At 44.4% G+C, this 15,859-nt stretch overlaps 2 protein-coding genes across 4 annotated transcripts in view; one reads left to right on the top strand and one right to left on the bottom strand.

Annotated features, from left to right (window-relative positions):
- Nucleotides 1–15,859, top strand: part of ERMP1 (endoplasmic reticulum metallopeptidase 1) — a 111,007-nt gene that overhangs the window by 18,995 nt on the left and 76,153 nt on the right. Inside the window, exons 2-3 of one of the 3 annotated variants that reach the window (XM_030919990.1) lie at nucleotides 10,195–10,831; nucleotides 12,485–12,786. In XM_030919990.1, the coding sequence (XP_030775850.1) occupies nucleotides 10,491–10,831; nucleotides 12,485–12,786 (643 nt within the window). In that variant the 5' untranslated portion in view covers nucleotides 10,195–10,490. Of the gene's footprint in view, nucleotides 1–10,194; nucleotides 10,832–12,484; nucleotides 12,787–15,859 lie in introns of those variants that run through there. The other 2 variants (XM_010365088.2, XR_004054015.1) reach the window with 2 other exon arrangements.
- LOC104663762 (60S ribosomal protein L3) lies at nucleotides 3,041–4,367 on the bottom strand. Its single transcript, XM_030919991.1, has one exon. It carries the CDS (start codon nucleotides 4,329–4,331, stop codon nucleotides 3,120–3,122), a length of 1,212 nt encoding a protein of 403 aa, XP_030775851.1. The 5' UTR covers nucleotides 4,332–4,367; the 3' UTR covers nucleotides 3,041–3,119.

Raw genomic sequence — 15,859 nt, 5'->3', positions numbered from 1 at the left:
TAAGAACTGTAACACTCACCACGAGGATCCACGGCTTCATTCTTGAAGTCAGCGAGACCAAGAACCCACCTGAAGGAACCAATTTTGGACACATAGTGGCACAATCTTGGCTCACTGCAGCCTCCGCTTCCTGGGTTCAAGTGATTCTTGTGCATCAGCCTCCTGAGTAGCTGGGATTACAGGCACGTGCCATGATGCCCAGCTAATTTTTTGTGCGTTTTAGTGGAGACGGATTTCACTGTGTTGGCCAGGCTGGTCTCCAACTCCTGACCTCAAGTGACCCAGCAGCCTCAGCCTCCCAAAGTGTTGGGATTACAGCCGTGAGCCACCACACCTGGCCCCAAAACATTTTCTTCATCCTGAAAGGAAACCCCATACCTTTTAAGCAGTTGATTCCATTCTCCTCTCTGCCCTGTCCATGGTAACCACCAACCTGTGTTCTGCCTTAATGGAGTTACCTATTCTGGATATTTTAAATGAGTGGAATCAGATAATATGTGACCTGCTGTGTCTGGTGTCTTCCACTTAGCACAGTGTTTTCAAGGCTTATCCCACTGTAGTACGTATCAGTACTTCATTCGTTTTTATAGCTGAATCATATTGTGAACAAGTTTTTATAATTTTTTAAAATAGAGAACCTATTCTTGGTACTTCTGGCTTTCTGCTTACGGATGACTAATGTACCAAGGGGAACTAAAGACTTGAGATGAGAAAGGATAACAGGTTTTTTTACAGCACCTTTCACCAAGAAGGAACTAATAAAGAGGTACATACCTGCAAGGGTATGAATGTTACATTCCTAGGGGTAGGGAGAGCAGAACAGTAACACTTAACAATTAAAAAGTTGTCCTTTAAGTAAAATATAAATCAAGTTCGCCTCAGGCTCATGTCACAAGTTGCCTTTCATCAACTTTAAATTAGGTTGCTATGAAAGAACTTGGCCAAGCATTTTCTATTGCCTTTCATCCACCTAGCCAACTACAGAGCAGAGGAGTGATAGGCCTCTATAATGCCACGCAAATGAAGGTTTTAATGCCATGCAAATGAAGTTTCCAACCACAGAATAATAGCAACAGCCGACACAGGTCTCCTGATCTAGGGCCTCACGACAACCTTATTAACCCCACTTCTCAGATGAAGAAACAGGCATAACAAAATTAAGTCATTGATTGGAGGATACACCGCAGGTTAGAGGTAGAGAAGTACATACTGGAGTGCTTTCAGCACAGAACCCATGCTCTGAACTGTGGCATCGTACTGACTCTTGCATCCCTGTTTTCCAATGTGGTGTGGCAAGGTGCTACACAGTCCTTCTGGCCCTGGGGGCCAGGGAGAGGCAGTGGGCATGGGCAGGGAGGGAGAAGATGGCAATGCAGATCTGACATTCATAAAGCTGCAGAAGGGGTGATCTGGCCCGGGATCATCACAGTTGGCCTACATCCCTCTTGGACATGTGAACCCTTGGCGATGGCATAGTTTACCATTTTAGCTTATGTAGGAATCACAGATTACAGGATCCTTCCCCTAAAGAGCTGGATGCAGTAGACTCTTCCTCCCTCCCTTCCTCCCTTCCTTCCTTCCTTTCTCTCTCCTCTCTCTCTCTTTCTTTTTTGATGAAGTCTCACTCTGTCACCCAGGCTGGAGTGCAGTGACACAATCACAGCTCGCTGCAACCTCTGCCTCCCAGGTTCGAGTGATTCTCCTGCCTCAGCCTTTTGAGTAGCTGGAATTACAGGCACGTGCAACCACGCCTGGCTAATTTTTGTATTTTTAGTAGAGACGGGGTTTCACCATGCTGGCCAGGCTGGTCTTAAACTCCTGACCTCAAGTGATCCACCCACCTTGGCCTCCCAAAGTGCTGAGATTACAGGGGTGAACCACTGCACCCGGCCTAGATTTTCTGCTATGGATTGCTAATATACCAAGTAGGTGGGTAGGACACAGGAAGATGATTTTTTTTAGCAAGTCCCCACGTGATTCTCATATTACATGGTCCTCAGACCACACTTTGAGAGTTATTTGCCATTTTCCTACAAGATCCATTGTTGTCTCTTTTCTCCTTTGGGCATCTTGGAAAGCAGCAGCTGCAGAGGCTATTTTAGGCCAGTAAAGACCTGAAGAAGGTCATGCAGCCTGAAGGCCAAGTGAAACCGTTCCAGGACACAGCCTGCAAGAGGGCTTCTGGGGTCTGCAGGAGGAGATAGCTACTTAGAGGGGGGTTCAGGAAGAGCTGGGGGTCTCCAGGTGCGCACACCTAGATGTGCTGAGCTCTGGCAATGTAAACTCTCATTAATGTTTTAGTACACTAAAGCAATCGAGTTTCAGCATGGAGCAAATTCACATGAGTCAGTGACTCTTGTTCCCAAACTGCTGAGTCACCTCCTGTGTCCTAACTCACCTGCCCCTGCAGCCCAGTGAAGAAAGTCAAACAGAGCCCTGGGTGTGTGACCCTCAAATAAATCCCTAGAGACTTCCGGGTTCATGAGTTCTTCTCCTATGGTATGAGGAATGTGCTATGAAGTAGGGAAAAGTAAATTCAAAGTCCAAAGCCATTAAAAAGTATATGCACCAGTTCTTCTCCCAGGTCACAGGCTGAATTTAAAGAACAATGATTAAGTGAAAATTCTCTCAAGTTTTTTTTTTAATTGGTTCAGCAATTGATTAATTACTGAATCTTGACCCTAAACTTTTAGTCTAGAAATGTGCTTGAGGAACACAGGCTGGAGATCAGCTTTTTGACATTGCATTCCCCTCCTGGATCACATCCATGTTGGAATCAATTTATAAACTGCCTTCCTAAGGCTTAAAATGATGGTGATCTACAGACAAGTGCCTTCCTAGGCACAAGGTTGCTGGAGACTGACACCAGGCTCATGAGTCTTAAAGGGAACACTGAACTCATGGCAGAGATGGTGGAAAATAGAGAAATGAATAGAGGGGGAAAATCACCCAGAGAAAACCACTGTTATTGCTTCAGTGTTCTTTCCTTTCATTTATTTACTATTGACTAGTATATTCTTATCTATTTCCATTTTGTATCTTTTTTTTTTTTTTTTTTTTTTCAGTGGAAAATAACTTTTATTGAGACCCCCCACCAGCTGCAAAATCTGCTCCTGGCATTAAGCTCCTTCTTCCTTTGCAATTCGGTCTTTCTTGAGTGGTCCCATGAATGCTTTCTTCTCTTCCATGGTCTGGAAGCGGCCATGGCCAAACTTGGAGGTGGTGTCAATGAACTTAAGGTCAATCTTCTCCAGAGCCCGCCGCTTCGTCTGCACCAGCAAGGACTTGCGGAGGGTGAGCACCCGCTTCTTGGTTCCCACCACACAGCCTTTCAGCATGACAAAGTCATTGGTCACTTCACCATAATGGACAAAGCCACCCAGAGGGTTGATGCTCTTGTCAGACAGGTCATAGTCAGTGGAGGCATTGTTCTTGATCAGCTTGCCGTCCTTGATAAGGTAGCCCTGGCCAATCTTATAGATCTTTTTATTGATCTCAGTGCGGTGATGGTAGCCTTTCTGCCCAGCACGTGCCACAGAGAAGGCCACACGAGCAGGATGCCATGCCCCAATGCAGGCCACCTTGCGCAGGCCTCGGTGGGTCTTGCGGGGCAGCTTCTTGGTGTGCCAACGACTGGTGACCCCTTTGTAGCCTTTGCCCTTGGTCACCCCGATGACGTCGATCATCTCATCCTGCCCAAACACTTGGTTCACGGGTACCTGCTGCTCGAGCCTCTCACGGGCCCAGTCCAGTTTCTCGGCCACGGTGCCTCCGTTCACCTGGATCTCCATCAGGTGGGCCTTCTTCTGGCGCAGAGGAAGCAGGCGCATCTGGGTGTGGGCAATGACACGGATGACTTGGCAGTACTTCTTCATGCTGCTGAAGTCCTTCTCCAGCTGCTTCTTGCCATCCTCATCCTGCCACTTCTTGCAGTACTTGGTAAAGGCCTTCTTCTTAGATTTATGCCAGTTCTTATAGAAACGCCTCTTGCATTCATCACTGATGTGCTCAGCGAAGACAGTCTTGAAGGTCCGGAGGCCTCGAGGGGTTTCCACGTAGCCCACAATGCCCACAACCACCATGGGTGGCGTCTCCACAATGGTTACAGCCTCCACCACCTCCTTCTTGTTCACCTTAGATCCTGGCCTGTCGACTTCCCGCACGATGTGGGTCATGCCAGCCTTGTATCCCAGGAAGGCTGTGAGGTGGACCGGCTTAGACGGGTCATCCTTAGGGAAGCTCTTAACCTTCCCGCGATGCCTGCTGCTGCGCTTCCGGGGCAGGAAGCCGAGGGACCCATGTCTGGGAGCGGAGAACTTTCTGTGAGACATCACGCCATCAAATCCCGCCGGTAGAGCTCCATTTTGTATCTTTATTTTTTTTTATTTCTCTTAGTATTTATAATGTGAGCATTTCCCCCATGTTATTAAAGAGACTTTGGTAATGTTGTGTTTAGTACTATATGATGTTCCAAACTCTGAATGTACTATAATTTATTTAACTTTTATTTTTACATGGTTAAGTCATTTCCATATATTTGATTTTTATAGATGAGCATCCTTTTGCATTTTTTGAAATCACACCTTTAATAGATGCCTATATATGAAATTACTATATCAAAAACCATGAATTCTTCTTTTTGTTTTTTGAGACAGGCTCTTGCCCCGTCGCCCAGCCTGGAGTGCAGTGGCGCTATGGCAGCCTGGACCTCCTGGACTCAAGCGATCCTCTCACCTCAGTCTCCCTAGTAGATGGGAGTATAGATGTGCACCATCACACCCAGCTAATTTTTTTGGTATTTTTTGTAGAGATGGGGTCTTTCTGTGTTGCCCAGGCTGGTCTCAAACTTCTGGACTCAAGCGATTCACCCACCTCGACCTCCCAAAGTGCTGCAGTTATAGGCATGAGTCACTGCACCCTACCTGTGAATTCTTTTAAGGCTCCTGGTATATCTTACACAATTGCTTTCCAGAAAGGTCTTCTCAAAATGTATTCCTCCAGCATCGCGTAAAAATGCCTAGAAATTAAATGTTTGCCAGCAGTGCATATTATAATTTTAAAAAAATAGCTTTTTTTTTCTTTTTTTTTGGAGATCAGTTTCGTTCTGTAATCCAGGCTGGAGGGCAGTGCATGACCTTGGCTCACTGCAAGTCCTGGCCTATGTGCCTTTTGGAATGCCCTTTCTTGTCTCCCACCTCAGCCTCCCAAGTAGGGGGGGCATGCCACCACGCTCAGCTAATATTTTTAGTAGAGATGGGGTTTTACCATGTTTCCCAGGCTGGTCTCGAATTCCTGGCCTCAAGTTATCTGCCTGTCTCAGCCTCCCAAAGTGCTGGGATTACACGCTGAGCTACTGCGCCCAGTGAAAAAATGCTTTTTCAATGTGATAAAAATAGTACACATTTTCACATGCATTCCTTTGCTACTAAAAGTGAATGGTTTACGTATTTTTCTATTGAGCCATTGATATTTTTCTTACTGGTTTTTGTGCACACATGCATATACACACACACACCTATATATAGTGTATACACACACGAAGAGAAAGAGAATAATGTATATAACATATATTATCCCCTTTTTAAAAAAATTTTTTTGAAAATTATGTCCTCCATTTGTCATTTGACTTTTCATCTTTTTGGTGACTGTTTTTGATGTATAGAAGTTTTCAATTTTGTGTAGCCAATATGTGATTTTTCCCTTTATGGTATCTTCCACTTGTCTTTTGATTAAAGAGTCCTTGTACTTTTGCATCTTAATTATTATAAATATTTAATTATATTCATCTTATTTTTGTACTAGTTAAAAAGTTGTTGATATTTGATTCTGAATTCTACTTGAATATTGTGTGTGTGTGGGGGTGGGTGTATAATATGGTATGAGGTTCTAATTTGACTTTTTTCCCCAAAAGAACCAATTGGCCAGGTGCAGTGGCACACCTATAGTACCAGCTATCTGGGAGGCTAAGGCAGGAGAATTGCTTGAGGTCAGGAGTTCAAGTCCAGCCTAGGCAACATAGTTAGACCCTGTCTCTATAAAAACAGAAAATAACCAATTATCTCAACCCCATTTGTTTCTGAAAGGCTTTTAAGATGAATATAGATTCTTCCAAAATCAGAGAATCTCTTTTCTACTAAGCCATGGAAAAAAGGTAACCTGACGTAGTGGCTTCAGCTATCAGTGCAACCAGACTTGTTCTCTAACTTCTCTGTGCCCACCTAGCTACAGGGACCTAGCAAACACAGGGGACCAGCCCAGAATTTGAGGGGGTGTTAAAAGTAGGGTACAGTTACCCTCTCCCTAGGCTCCAAGGCCGGTTAAGCTCATGAGGGTAGAAAAGCTCTGAAGATTTACAGATCAGGCCCATGTGCCTTTTGGAATGCCCTTTCTTGCCAGCACTGCCAGCTCCCAGGTTTCCTGGCTTGCTGGAGGTGATCCCTGGAGCTAACCATTGTCACCAGTTCCTGAATGTTCCATTTCAGAACTTCAAAATTGGAAAAATCATTTGTCCAACAGCACCCTGAGGCCCAAGCTTTAGCCTTATGGGATCTAAACAAACAAACAAACAAAAACCCTAAAAAACTAATGGTGTACCCTGAACCTTTAAACAAAGCTGGTTCACTCTCATACCACCTCAGTGAGCACAGAAAACCAAGCTGTCCGCAACAGCACCTGGCTACATTTACCCATAAACTCTTCCACATTTGGAATCCTTGCACTTGGTTTTGTAATCTTTTGACTTGCTCTGCCTGTCAGCTTTTGACAATTGCTTTTTTTTTTCCTACAACTGGTTTGGGCTCACTTCTCACCTCTTGGCTTGGTACCTCACCTGATTTGAATGTCACTGTAACATCATGTAAAAGGCATCCTTCTGCTAGCCTGAGCCTCAGAGAACTTCACCAGATGCACTGGTGGCCTCTCTTCCAAGGAAGAAAGTGCATAGGCTATGGTTTTCTTCTGTGGCAAATTGGCTATGGAATGACCTGTGGGGAAGACAGAAACTGGCAGTTCACCTGAATCCTGACAACTTATATGTCCTTCCATTTACCTTGGCCAAACTACTAGGAAATACTAAAAAGATGGCAAGACGGAAGGGACATGGGACATCTCTATGTCTGTCAGTCAGTTTAGCTCTTACTTTGTCATAAAGAGAGATACGAAAAAGTATAATTGCCTCCCAAGCCAGATGAGTTGACTCAACCCCACGATCAATAGCTCACCAGATGGGGCAGCCAAAACCTTTCACATTTATCTGTCCCTCATCCTTATCAGGGGTTTCATATGTGAGAACTAGAGCATATTTTCCAATTCACTGTGGTCTACTTTCAACACAAATAAAATTGTAGATCAAACTGAACACTTCAAAGGCCAGGCATTATCAAAGTCTTTTATTAGCCTATGTGTTCTAGATGGAGTCACTGAGCTGCTCTGCCTGGGACAGAGACTCTGAGTGGTCTTATAAAACATCACCTAGAGCATGACCTTTCACTGCTCAAAACCACCCCAAAGTCCTCACTGGGGCCAGGAGGCCCTCCTTGCACTGGCTCCTACCCGCTTCTGTCACCTCACATCTACCAGGGCTCCTGGCTCAGTCTGCTTTAGTGCATGCCTTATTCAGTGTTGCCTCTGAACATCCCAGCCCACTTTCCTCTGCTGGAACATTCTCTCCCCAGGCATATGTGGCCCTGTTCCTCACTTCATTCAGGTCACCTCAAATGTCATCTTCTCAGAGAGACTGTGAGACCATCTCTGATCACCCTAATAAAACAGCAGCTTCTGTCACTCTCAATTTCCCTGCTTTATTTTGCTTTATGGCACTTAACTCTCTGACATTTTACACAAACACACACACACACATTTATTGTCTCTGTTAGAATGTAAGTTCTCTGAAGGTAGAAACATTGATTTGTTCTTCTCTCTGTTTCTCCGCCTTCATCAGTATCTGACACAAGTGGATATCCAACAACTGGTAGCTAAAAATATTCAAATGTGAATACCGTAGACTATACAAGTCTAGAGAAAAACTGCCTTTCAGGAACTCAACTGTAACTTAACTTCCACCACCTAGAGCTCTATGATTATCATGATAGGAAAGCAGCTTTTAATCTCATCTACAAAGAATTGCATAAGAAGGAAAACTCTGAAAAATAGCTTTTAATGAGAATCTTATGTGAGGATCTTTCAGACACACACACACACATACATCCATTATCTATCTATCTATCTATCTATCTATCTATCTATCTATCTATCTATCTATCTATCTGATCCTCACTGAAGTCCCTTAAGGCAGGTATCATCTGCATTACCACAGATAAATACAGGTGGACTCTGTGAGATTGTAACTTGAATAATGCCATGTATACTAAAGGTACCAGATCCAGGAACTCAGATTTACCCGTCCCCAACAGCCAGGTATTTCCCTATTATGGTACCATGGGATATTGTCAGATGTGTGTGTGTGTGTGTGTGTGTGTGTGTATGTGTGTGTGTTCTTTAAAAAAAAAAAAAACCAGCACTTTGGGAGGCCGAGACGGGCGGATCACGAGGTCAGGAGATCGAGACCATCCTGGCTAACCCAGTGAAACCCCGTCTCTACTAAAAAATACAAAAAACCAGCCGGGCGACGAGGCGGGCGCCTGTAGTACCAGCTACTGGGGAGGCTGAGGCAGGAGAATGGCGTGAACCCGGGAGGCGGAGCTTGCAGTGAGCTGAGAGCCAGCCACTGCACTCCAGCCTGGGCGGCAGAGCAAGACTCCGTCTCAAAAAAAAAAAAAAAAAAAAAAAAAAAAAAAATATATATATATATATATATATATATATATATTTATGACCATGGGCTAGGCTCTTATCCAGAGCTAAGCACTATGGATACAGTGATGATTAAATAAGATAGACACTGTCTTTAGTCTCATAGTGCTTACAGACTGAAAGGGATCTTATAGAGCTAAAATTATGCTGCTGCCACAAAAGTGTTATATTTTCATTTTTTCATTCACTCAAGAAATATCTATTGACTACATACTATGTGTCATGCTTTGTGTTAAGAGCAAGGAATAAAATGGTGAGTAAAACCAGATCTGATTCCTGCCTTCGTGGAGCTTACAGTCTAATGAGGGAGATATGAAATAATCACATGCATACATGGTGCTGTGAGAGCCTACAAATAGGGGAGGCAAGCTAAATTAAATGAGATTCTCTCTTGAGGAAGTACTACTTAATCTGAGATTTAAAGGATAATTAGGAGTTAAAAAGACAATGAGGAGAGGGAAGAACACTCCAGGTAATTCAAACGGCATATGAGAAGATCTCATTGTAGAAGGAAAGATGTGTACAGAAACTCTTTGAAAGAGGCCAGTGTGGCTGGAGAGCTGGAAATAAGAAGAATCCTGGTGTCAGAGGAGCCTGAGAGGTGGGCAGGAGCAGGCCCATAGGGCATTGTATGAAATCTGACATATGTGCTAAGTCAAAATCCGGCAGTGTGCTCTCCCAGTTGTTCTCTGGGTTAATGCTCATGCTAGTAGCAACTCCAAGCTGGGGACAAAAAACCTTGGAACAGAGAGGCTCATGGTACCAGCAAGTGGGAAGAAGACTAGATAATCACTAGGATCTGTACTGAAACCAAGGCTCTGCTGCTTAACTGCCTCAAGGAGTCGTCAAGGGAAGAATAGCTTTTCAGAACCTTCACTTGCAGAGTGCTAATGTAGTAGTGGAATAGAATGCTGTTTTGGGAGCCCATGAAATTAGATTTACATTCTTCATCTGTTATCTCTACGTTTCTCAGGTATTAGATGGGAACAAAAATATTTCCTTTTAAGTGTTGTTAAAGATAATTAAATGAGACAATGTGTTAAAGGACTTGGCCTAGCGCTTAGCTCATAGCAGGTATTCAATAAATAATAGCCATTATTTTTCTTTATCTGTTAAATGGAGACAGTAATAGCACAAATTAAGTTGCTGAGTTATGAAAATCTGATTAGATTATGCATGTGAAAGCAATAGGCCGGGCCTCCTCTGCGTAGTCTTATTTCTAATTTTAATAGCCAGGAACCCACCTTGCTGGAGCCTGATGTTCTAATAATTCCTTCCTTACGAAAGCCAGGCCATTGCTTTTTTCATCTGCCTGGTGCACCGTAAGAGCCTTGTGTGTTCTTTCAAAAGCGATCTCTCATTTTTCTCGTTTTGGGTTTTTAGGTGTCTTTCCATTTGGCAATCTCCGTCCTACAGAGGACTGGAAAAGCCCTGCGCGAGACGGCAATCCACCACCCTCTGCTGGGTCGGCCCGGCAGCTGTGCCCACCTAAGAACGGCCAAAGAAGCTGGGTCTTGGCGCGGCGGCACGGGCCAATCAGAAGAAGTTTGGCCCTCTGCAGTTTCCGTCCGCTCACTAGGAGGCGCTGCGGCAGCTACGGCGGCGGCGGCGGCGGCGGCGGCGGCGGCCGGGGCTGTAGCGGGCTGGGGCTGCTGGGCTGGCACCTGAGGCTCGTGGCCATGGAGTGGGGTTCTGAGTCGGCGGCTGTGAGGCGGCACCGCGTCGGAGGAGAGCGTCGGGACGGACCTGCGGCCGCGCCACCGCCGGAGAGGGAGGCCGGGGCGCAGGAGCCCCTGGTGGATGGGTGCGGCGGCGGCGGCGGGAGGACGCGGAAGAGGAACCTGGGGGGTAGCAGCGGCGCGAGCTCGGACGCAGGGACCGGGCTGTCTGAGGCGCGCGCCGCTTTGGGGCTCGCGCTCTACCTGCTCGCGCTGCGGACGTTGGTGCAGCTCTCGCTGCAGCAGCTCGTGCTACGCGGGGCCGCTGGACACCACGGGGAGTTCGACGCCCTCCAAGCCAGGTACCGGCCGCTCCCGCCTGGCACGGCCCGCGCGTCAGTTTGTGGCTCCTGCCCAGGCCCCGGGGCACCGCACCTGTGTGCACCCGCCCCTGCCGGACCGCGGGGACTCGCTGACCCCTCCCAGGCTGCACGTGGGGTGGGGGGCCCCTGCTTCTCCTTCTTCTGGGGTCTGAGTTGGCGGGACTTGGGGCTTGCCTGTCCCCCGTTTAGCTCGCGGTGCAGATTGGGGTTGCCAGGTAGATTGAACCTGCTTTCCAATGTCTGCCCTTCGTGCAGATGGTTGGTTGTGAGTCATCTCCCCATATTCTGGAACAGCTTCCACTTTTTACTTTGCTTAGCCCTTTTGCTTTCCAAATGGAAATTTGTGTACCTAGACTGTTTTATAAATTCGCTTTGAGGGCGGGGAGTGTTGGAAGGCGCTAGTGCACTGTTCTAACTTTCTGAGGGTTACAGCCCCCAAATCCGAAAGCCATAGAGACTCTTTCTGGACCACCACCCAGTCAAAATTTGGTATGCAGTCTGAGAAATTCTCAGATTCCTGCAGTTTGTCTTTAGGCCCCTTGGATTAGTGACTGTGTAAGGTTTGACTATTTTTTTTTTTTAAGACTTTTAAGAATGCTACGAAAGGTGATTAAGTCAAAGATATTGTAACCCAGGTGTGTCACAGCTCATGAAATATTAAGCTGGTGTAAAGTTTTCAACAGCTACTGTATTCTAAAAAGTTTTTCCTAGAATGCAAAGTGTTGCAAGCTTATTAAGGACTTTATGAAACGCCTCCCATCCCCACCCCCAGCTTTCCCCACTTGGAATGCAGTGAAAAGACAAAAGTTTTGTTTTCATTAGGGGTACAGTTGGTTTTGGTCTGAATTGAAGTTATTAGACCTTGAGTCTAATAACTAGGAGGAGCTCGGAGGGCTGGGTCCATCAGAAGTTTTTTTTTTTTTTTTCGCCCCTTATTTAACCTCTTGATTATATTTGTTCATTGGTTTCTGCTACTTAAAGTCATTAACCAGGATCTATAACCTTCAGGTGTGTGCACTGTGAAGTTATAGTCTCTCCTGCTTAGTCTTCAGCTTTTTGTTGTTGTTGTTGTTTTGAGACAGGGTCTGGCTCTCTCGCCCAGGCTGGAGTGCAATGGTTCCATCTCCCAGGCTCAAGCAATCCTCCCACCTCAGCCTCCTGAGTAGCTGAGACTACAGGCGAATAGTAGTCTACATCTGGCTACTTTTTGTATTTTAAGAAGAGATGGGGTTTCACTGTGTTGCCCAGGCTGGTTTCAAACTCCTGAGCTCAAGCAATACACTCGCCTCAGCCTCCTAAAGTTCTGGGATTACAGGCGTGAGCCACCGTGCCTGACCAGTGGTCACACGTTTTGAATGCATCCCTAGTCCTTGTATTGGTTTGATACGGGGAGAAGTTGGGAGTGGGATGGTGGAGAAAACTGAAGGGGTCACCTCGTGGGAGGCAAAAATAAAATCATGGAACTTTATAAGTGATGTTCACTTGGTGTCTGAAATAATGAAAGGCAGTCCTTTTTATAAAAGTCAAAAAACTAAGCTTTTTTGGGGAGGAAGTGGTGTGTAGTGGAAGAGTTATCCATGCTAAGTGTCAATTTTAACTGCAAACCTTTGTTATTCTTTTGGTCACTTCCAGGGATTATCTTGAACACATAACCTCCATTGGCCCCAGGACTACAGGAAGTCCAGAAAATGAAATTCTGACAGTGCATTACCTTTTGGAACAGATTAAACTGATTGAAGTGCAAAGCAACAGGCTTCATAAGATTTCAGTAGATGTACAACGGCCCACAGGCTCTTTTAGCATTGATTTCTTGGGAGGTTTTACAAGCTATTATGACAACATCACCAATGTTGTGGTAAAGCTGGAACCCAGAGATGGAGCCCAGCATGCTGTCTTGGCTAATTGTCATTTTGACTCAGTAGCAAACTCACCAGGTATGTACCTGTTTTTTAGTCATTTGGAAGTTGTCACAGCCCGGAAAGTTTATTAACATAACCCCATGCTACTTGGGCAATTGTGGGGACTATTTTGGGCAAACCTTTTTTCTTTGTGATGGAAAGCAGGATAATTAGGATAGTATCATTTAGTTTAGGATCTAACCATTCTGTCTTCTCTTAAGTGCTTTATTAATATTATTTTTTGGCATTAATGCCAGCAGCCCAGTGACAAGACTTGGAATGTTTCTGGTAGACTGAAGCAGCTTTCTCGGTGTTACCAGACAGTGTGTGTGTCCTTGTGTCCTGGAGTTAGGTTCTGATACTTAAAAAGTATTTTACTCAGCTGGATGTTATACTAGGCTTTGGGGATACCGGATAAGGACAGTCACTGCCTTCGAGGGATGCTCCATGGTTTTAGAGCAGGGGTGTCCAATCTTTTGGCTGCTCTGGGCCACACTGGAAGAAGAATTGTCATAGGCCACACATAATATAAACTAGTAATGGCTGATGAGCTTAAAAAAAAACAAAAAAAAAAACCTCATGTTTTAAGAAAGTTTACAAATTTGTATTGGGCTGCATTCAAAGCTGTCCTGGGCTACGGGTTGGCGGATATCTCTTCTAGCAGATTCTGTTGACCTATAAAGTGAGAATTTTGGTCCACTGAGGATGCCATACTGTTAAGTATCTAATTAATATGTAAATCTTTCTCTGAAAATAATTTGGCAAAATAGAATACTTGCATTTAGGACAGTGCCTGACACAGTAAATGTTTGTCAAATGAATGGGAATCCCCTAAATTGAACTTCCATTTATTAAAATATTTATTCTTCAGAAAATTGTATTCAGTCGTTAAAGAGGTTGTAAATAGGGATAGAAAATAGCATTTACAATGGCATAGCATTTTAGTGGTAGATGAGACCTGAAATGGTATCTGGCTCAACCCCCTCATTTGACACAGGAGTAAATTTAGCTGGTCATCACTGATCAGAGACAAAACTAGGATAAGATGCTGGGTTTCCTGGCCAGTCAGTTCTTTCAGCTACATTTGAAAGGAAAAAGAATATTAGAGTGTGATTAATACTCCCTTTTGCAAACTGCTTAACTTCTTAGTTTCTCATCTGTGTAATGGAGAAAATAATAGTACTTTCCTAATAGTGTTGCTTGGAGGATTAAATTTAAGTAAAACACTGAAATAGTACCTGGCATGGAAAGTGTTTTTTAAAAGTTTCTATTAACTCTTTTTTTTTTTTTTTTTTTTTTTTTTGAGAAGGAGTCTCACTCTGTCACCCAGGCTGGAGTGCAGTGGCCAGATCTCAGCTCACTGCAAACTCCGCCTCCCGGGTTTACGCCATTCTCCTGCCTCAGCCTCCCGAGTAGCTGGGACTACAGGCGCCTGCCACCTCGCCCGGCTAGTTTTTTGTATTTTTTTAGTAGAGACGGGGTTTCACCGTGTTAGCCAGGATAGTCTCGATCTCCTGACCTCGTGATCCGCCTGCCTCGGCCTCCCAAAGTGCTGGGATTACAGGCTTGAGCCACCACGCCCGGCCAGCCTATTAACTCTTATGTAATATTAACACTTCTGGATTGCTTGAACTTACAGCAGGCCAAATTTGAACATCTAGAGTTATACAAAATGTAAGTAAAATTTATTTGCTTGATAAAATAGTTCATAATAGAATATATTTAGAAAGCTTGACAATTGCATTTGTAATGTAACTTGCATTTTCAAAGCTCAGTATACACACATTTGTTAAATAAACCAATAGTACCTTCGTGTGCTGCTGGGGTAACCAGTGGTTTAGTGGTTTTTTTTTTGGGGGGGTAGGGGGGCCAAGTCTTAACTCTGTTGCTAGGCTGGCATGCAGTGGCACAATCTTGGCTTACTGCATCCTCTGCCTCCTAGGTTCAAGTGAATCTCCTGCCATGCCACCACACTCGGCTGATTTTTTTTGTATTTTTGGCAGCGACAGGGTTTCACCATGTTGGCCAGGCTGGTCTTGAACTCCTGACTTCAAGTGATCCGCCCACCTCAGTCTCCCAAAGTGCTGAGATTATAGGTGTGAGCCACCGTGCCCTGCCACCAGTGGTTTTTTTATTTCCATTTCAAAGCAGTATTAAATGTCACTCTTTGCCCACTATTACGATGCTTAAATTCTGGGAAGGGGCAAATAAACACCATAGTTGCTTAAGAACATTATATACGAAGGCTGTATATACAAGAATTAGAAGGAAATGTAGGGACAAAAGAAAACAGTTTCCCCTCTACGCTTCATAGTTCTTAGCTGAGTGGACCCCTGTAATAAAAGACAAGCTAAAAAGAGAAAAACCAAACAGAAGTTTATTAACACATGCACTTCATGTACATGGGAGATACTCAAGGAAAATGAGTAAATCTCAAAGAGGTGTCTTAGAAATCTGGCTTATGTAGCATCTTCAGCAAAACAATACGTTTTTAGAGAAGTGACAAAAGAAAGGAAAAGGACCTTGAGTCTCGAGGGGTGGCAAATTGTAGGAAGGCAAATAAATGGTAGATAAAGGTTAGTAAAGTGTTACATAGATTCCTTTTGTGCTGTCACCAGGCCACCAAAAGTTTAAAGTTGTCATTTGTGATCAACCTTTGTACTTCCTGGTGGAGAGGGGAAATGGGGACACGTTGGTAAATTTATATTCTGCTTTTAGGCAAACAAGGGGAGGGTAGAGAGCTTTTTTGTGTAGTACCTACTTCTCAGTTGCTTTCAGATCAAAATAATCCATATGTCAAAATGACATATTTTGGAGTGCATATTCAGTTACTCTTTACAAACATAGTGCCAAATGTTGCAAATTGTATATGTGGAGTCTAATAATTAAAGGCAAGCATTTTTGTGAGCCATTAGAACCCACTTTTTATTATTACTTTTTAAATAATAGAGACAGGTTCTCACTTTGTTGCCCAGGCTTGTCTTGAACTCCTTAAGTGATCATTCTACCTCATCCTCCCAAAGTGCTGGGATTACAGGTGAGAGCCACTGTACCTGGCCTATGACCTACATTTATTTATTTATTTATTTATTTATTTATTTATTTATTT

Source organism: Rhinopithecus roxellana, chromosome 16 (assembly GCF_007565055.1).
Source record: "Rhinopithecus roxellana isolate Shanxi Qingling chromosome 16, ASM756505v1, whole genome shotgun sequence".
Taxonomy (NCBI): Eukaryota; Metazoa; Chordata; class Mammalia; order Primates; family Cercopithecidae; genus Rhinopithecus; species Rhinopithecus roxellana.
The sequence above is the reverse complement of the archived record's forward strand: the minus strand, read 5'-3'. Positions and strand labels throughout refer to the sequence as shown.

Coding starts and splice junctions, on each gene's coding strand:
- LOC104663762 (XM_030919991.1), bottom strand. CDS start 4,331: ATGTCTCACAGAAAGTTCTCCGCTCCCAGACATGGGTCCCTCGGCTTC.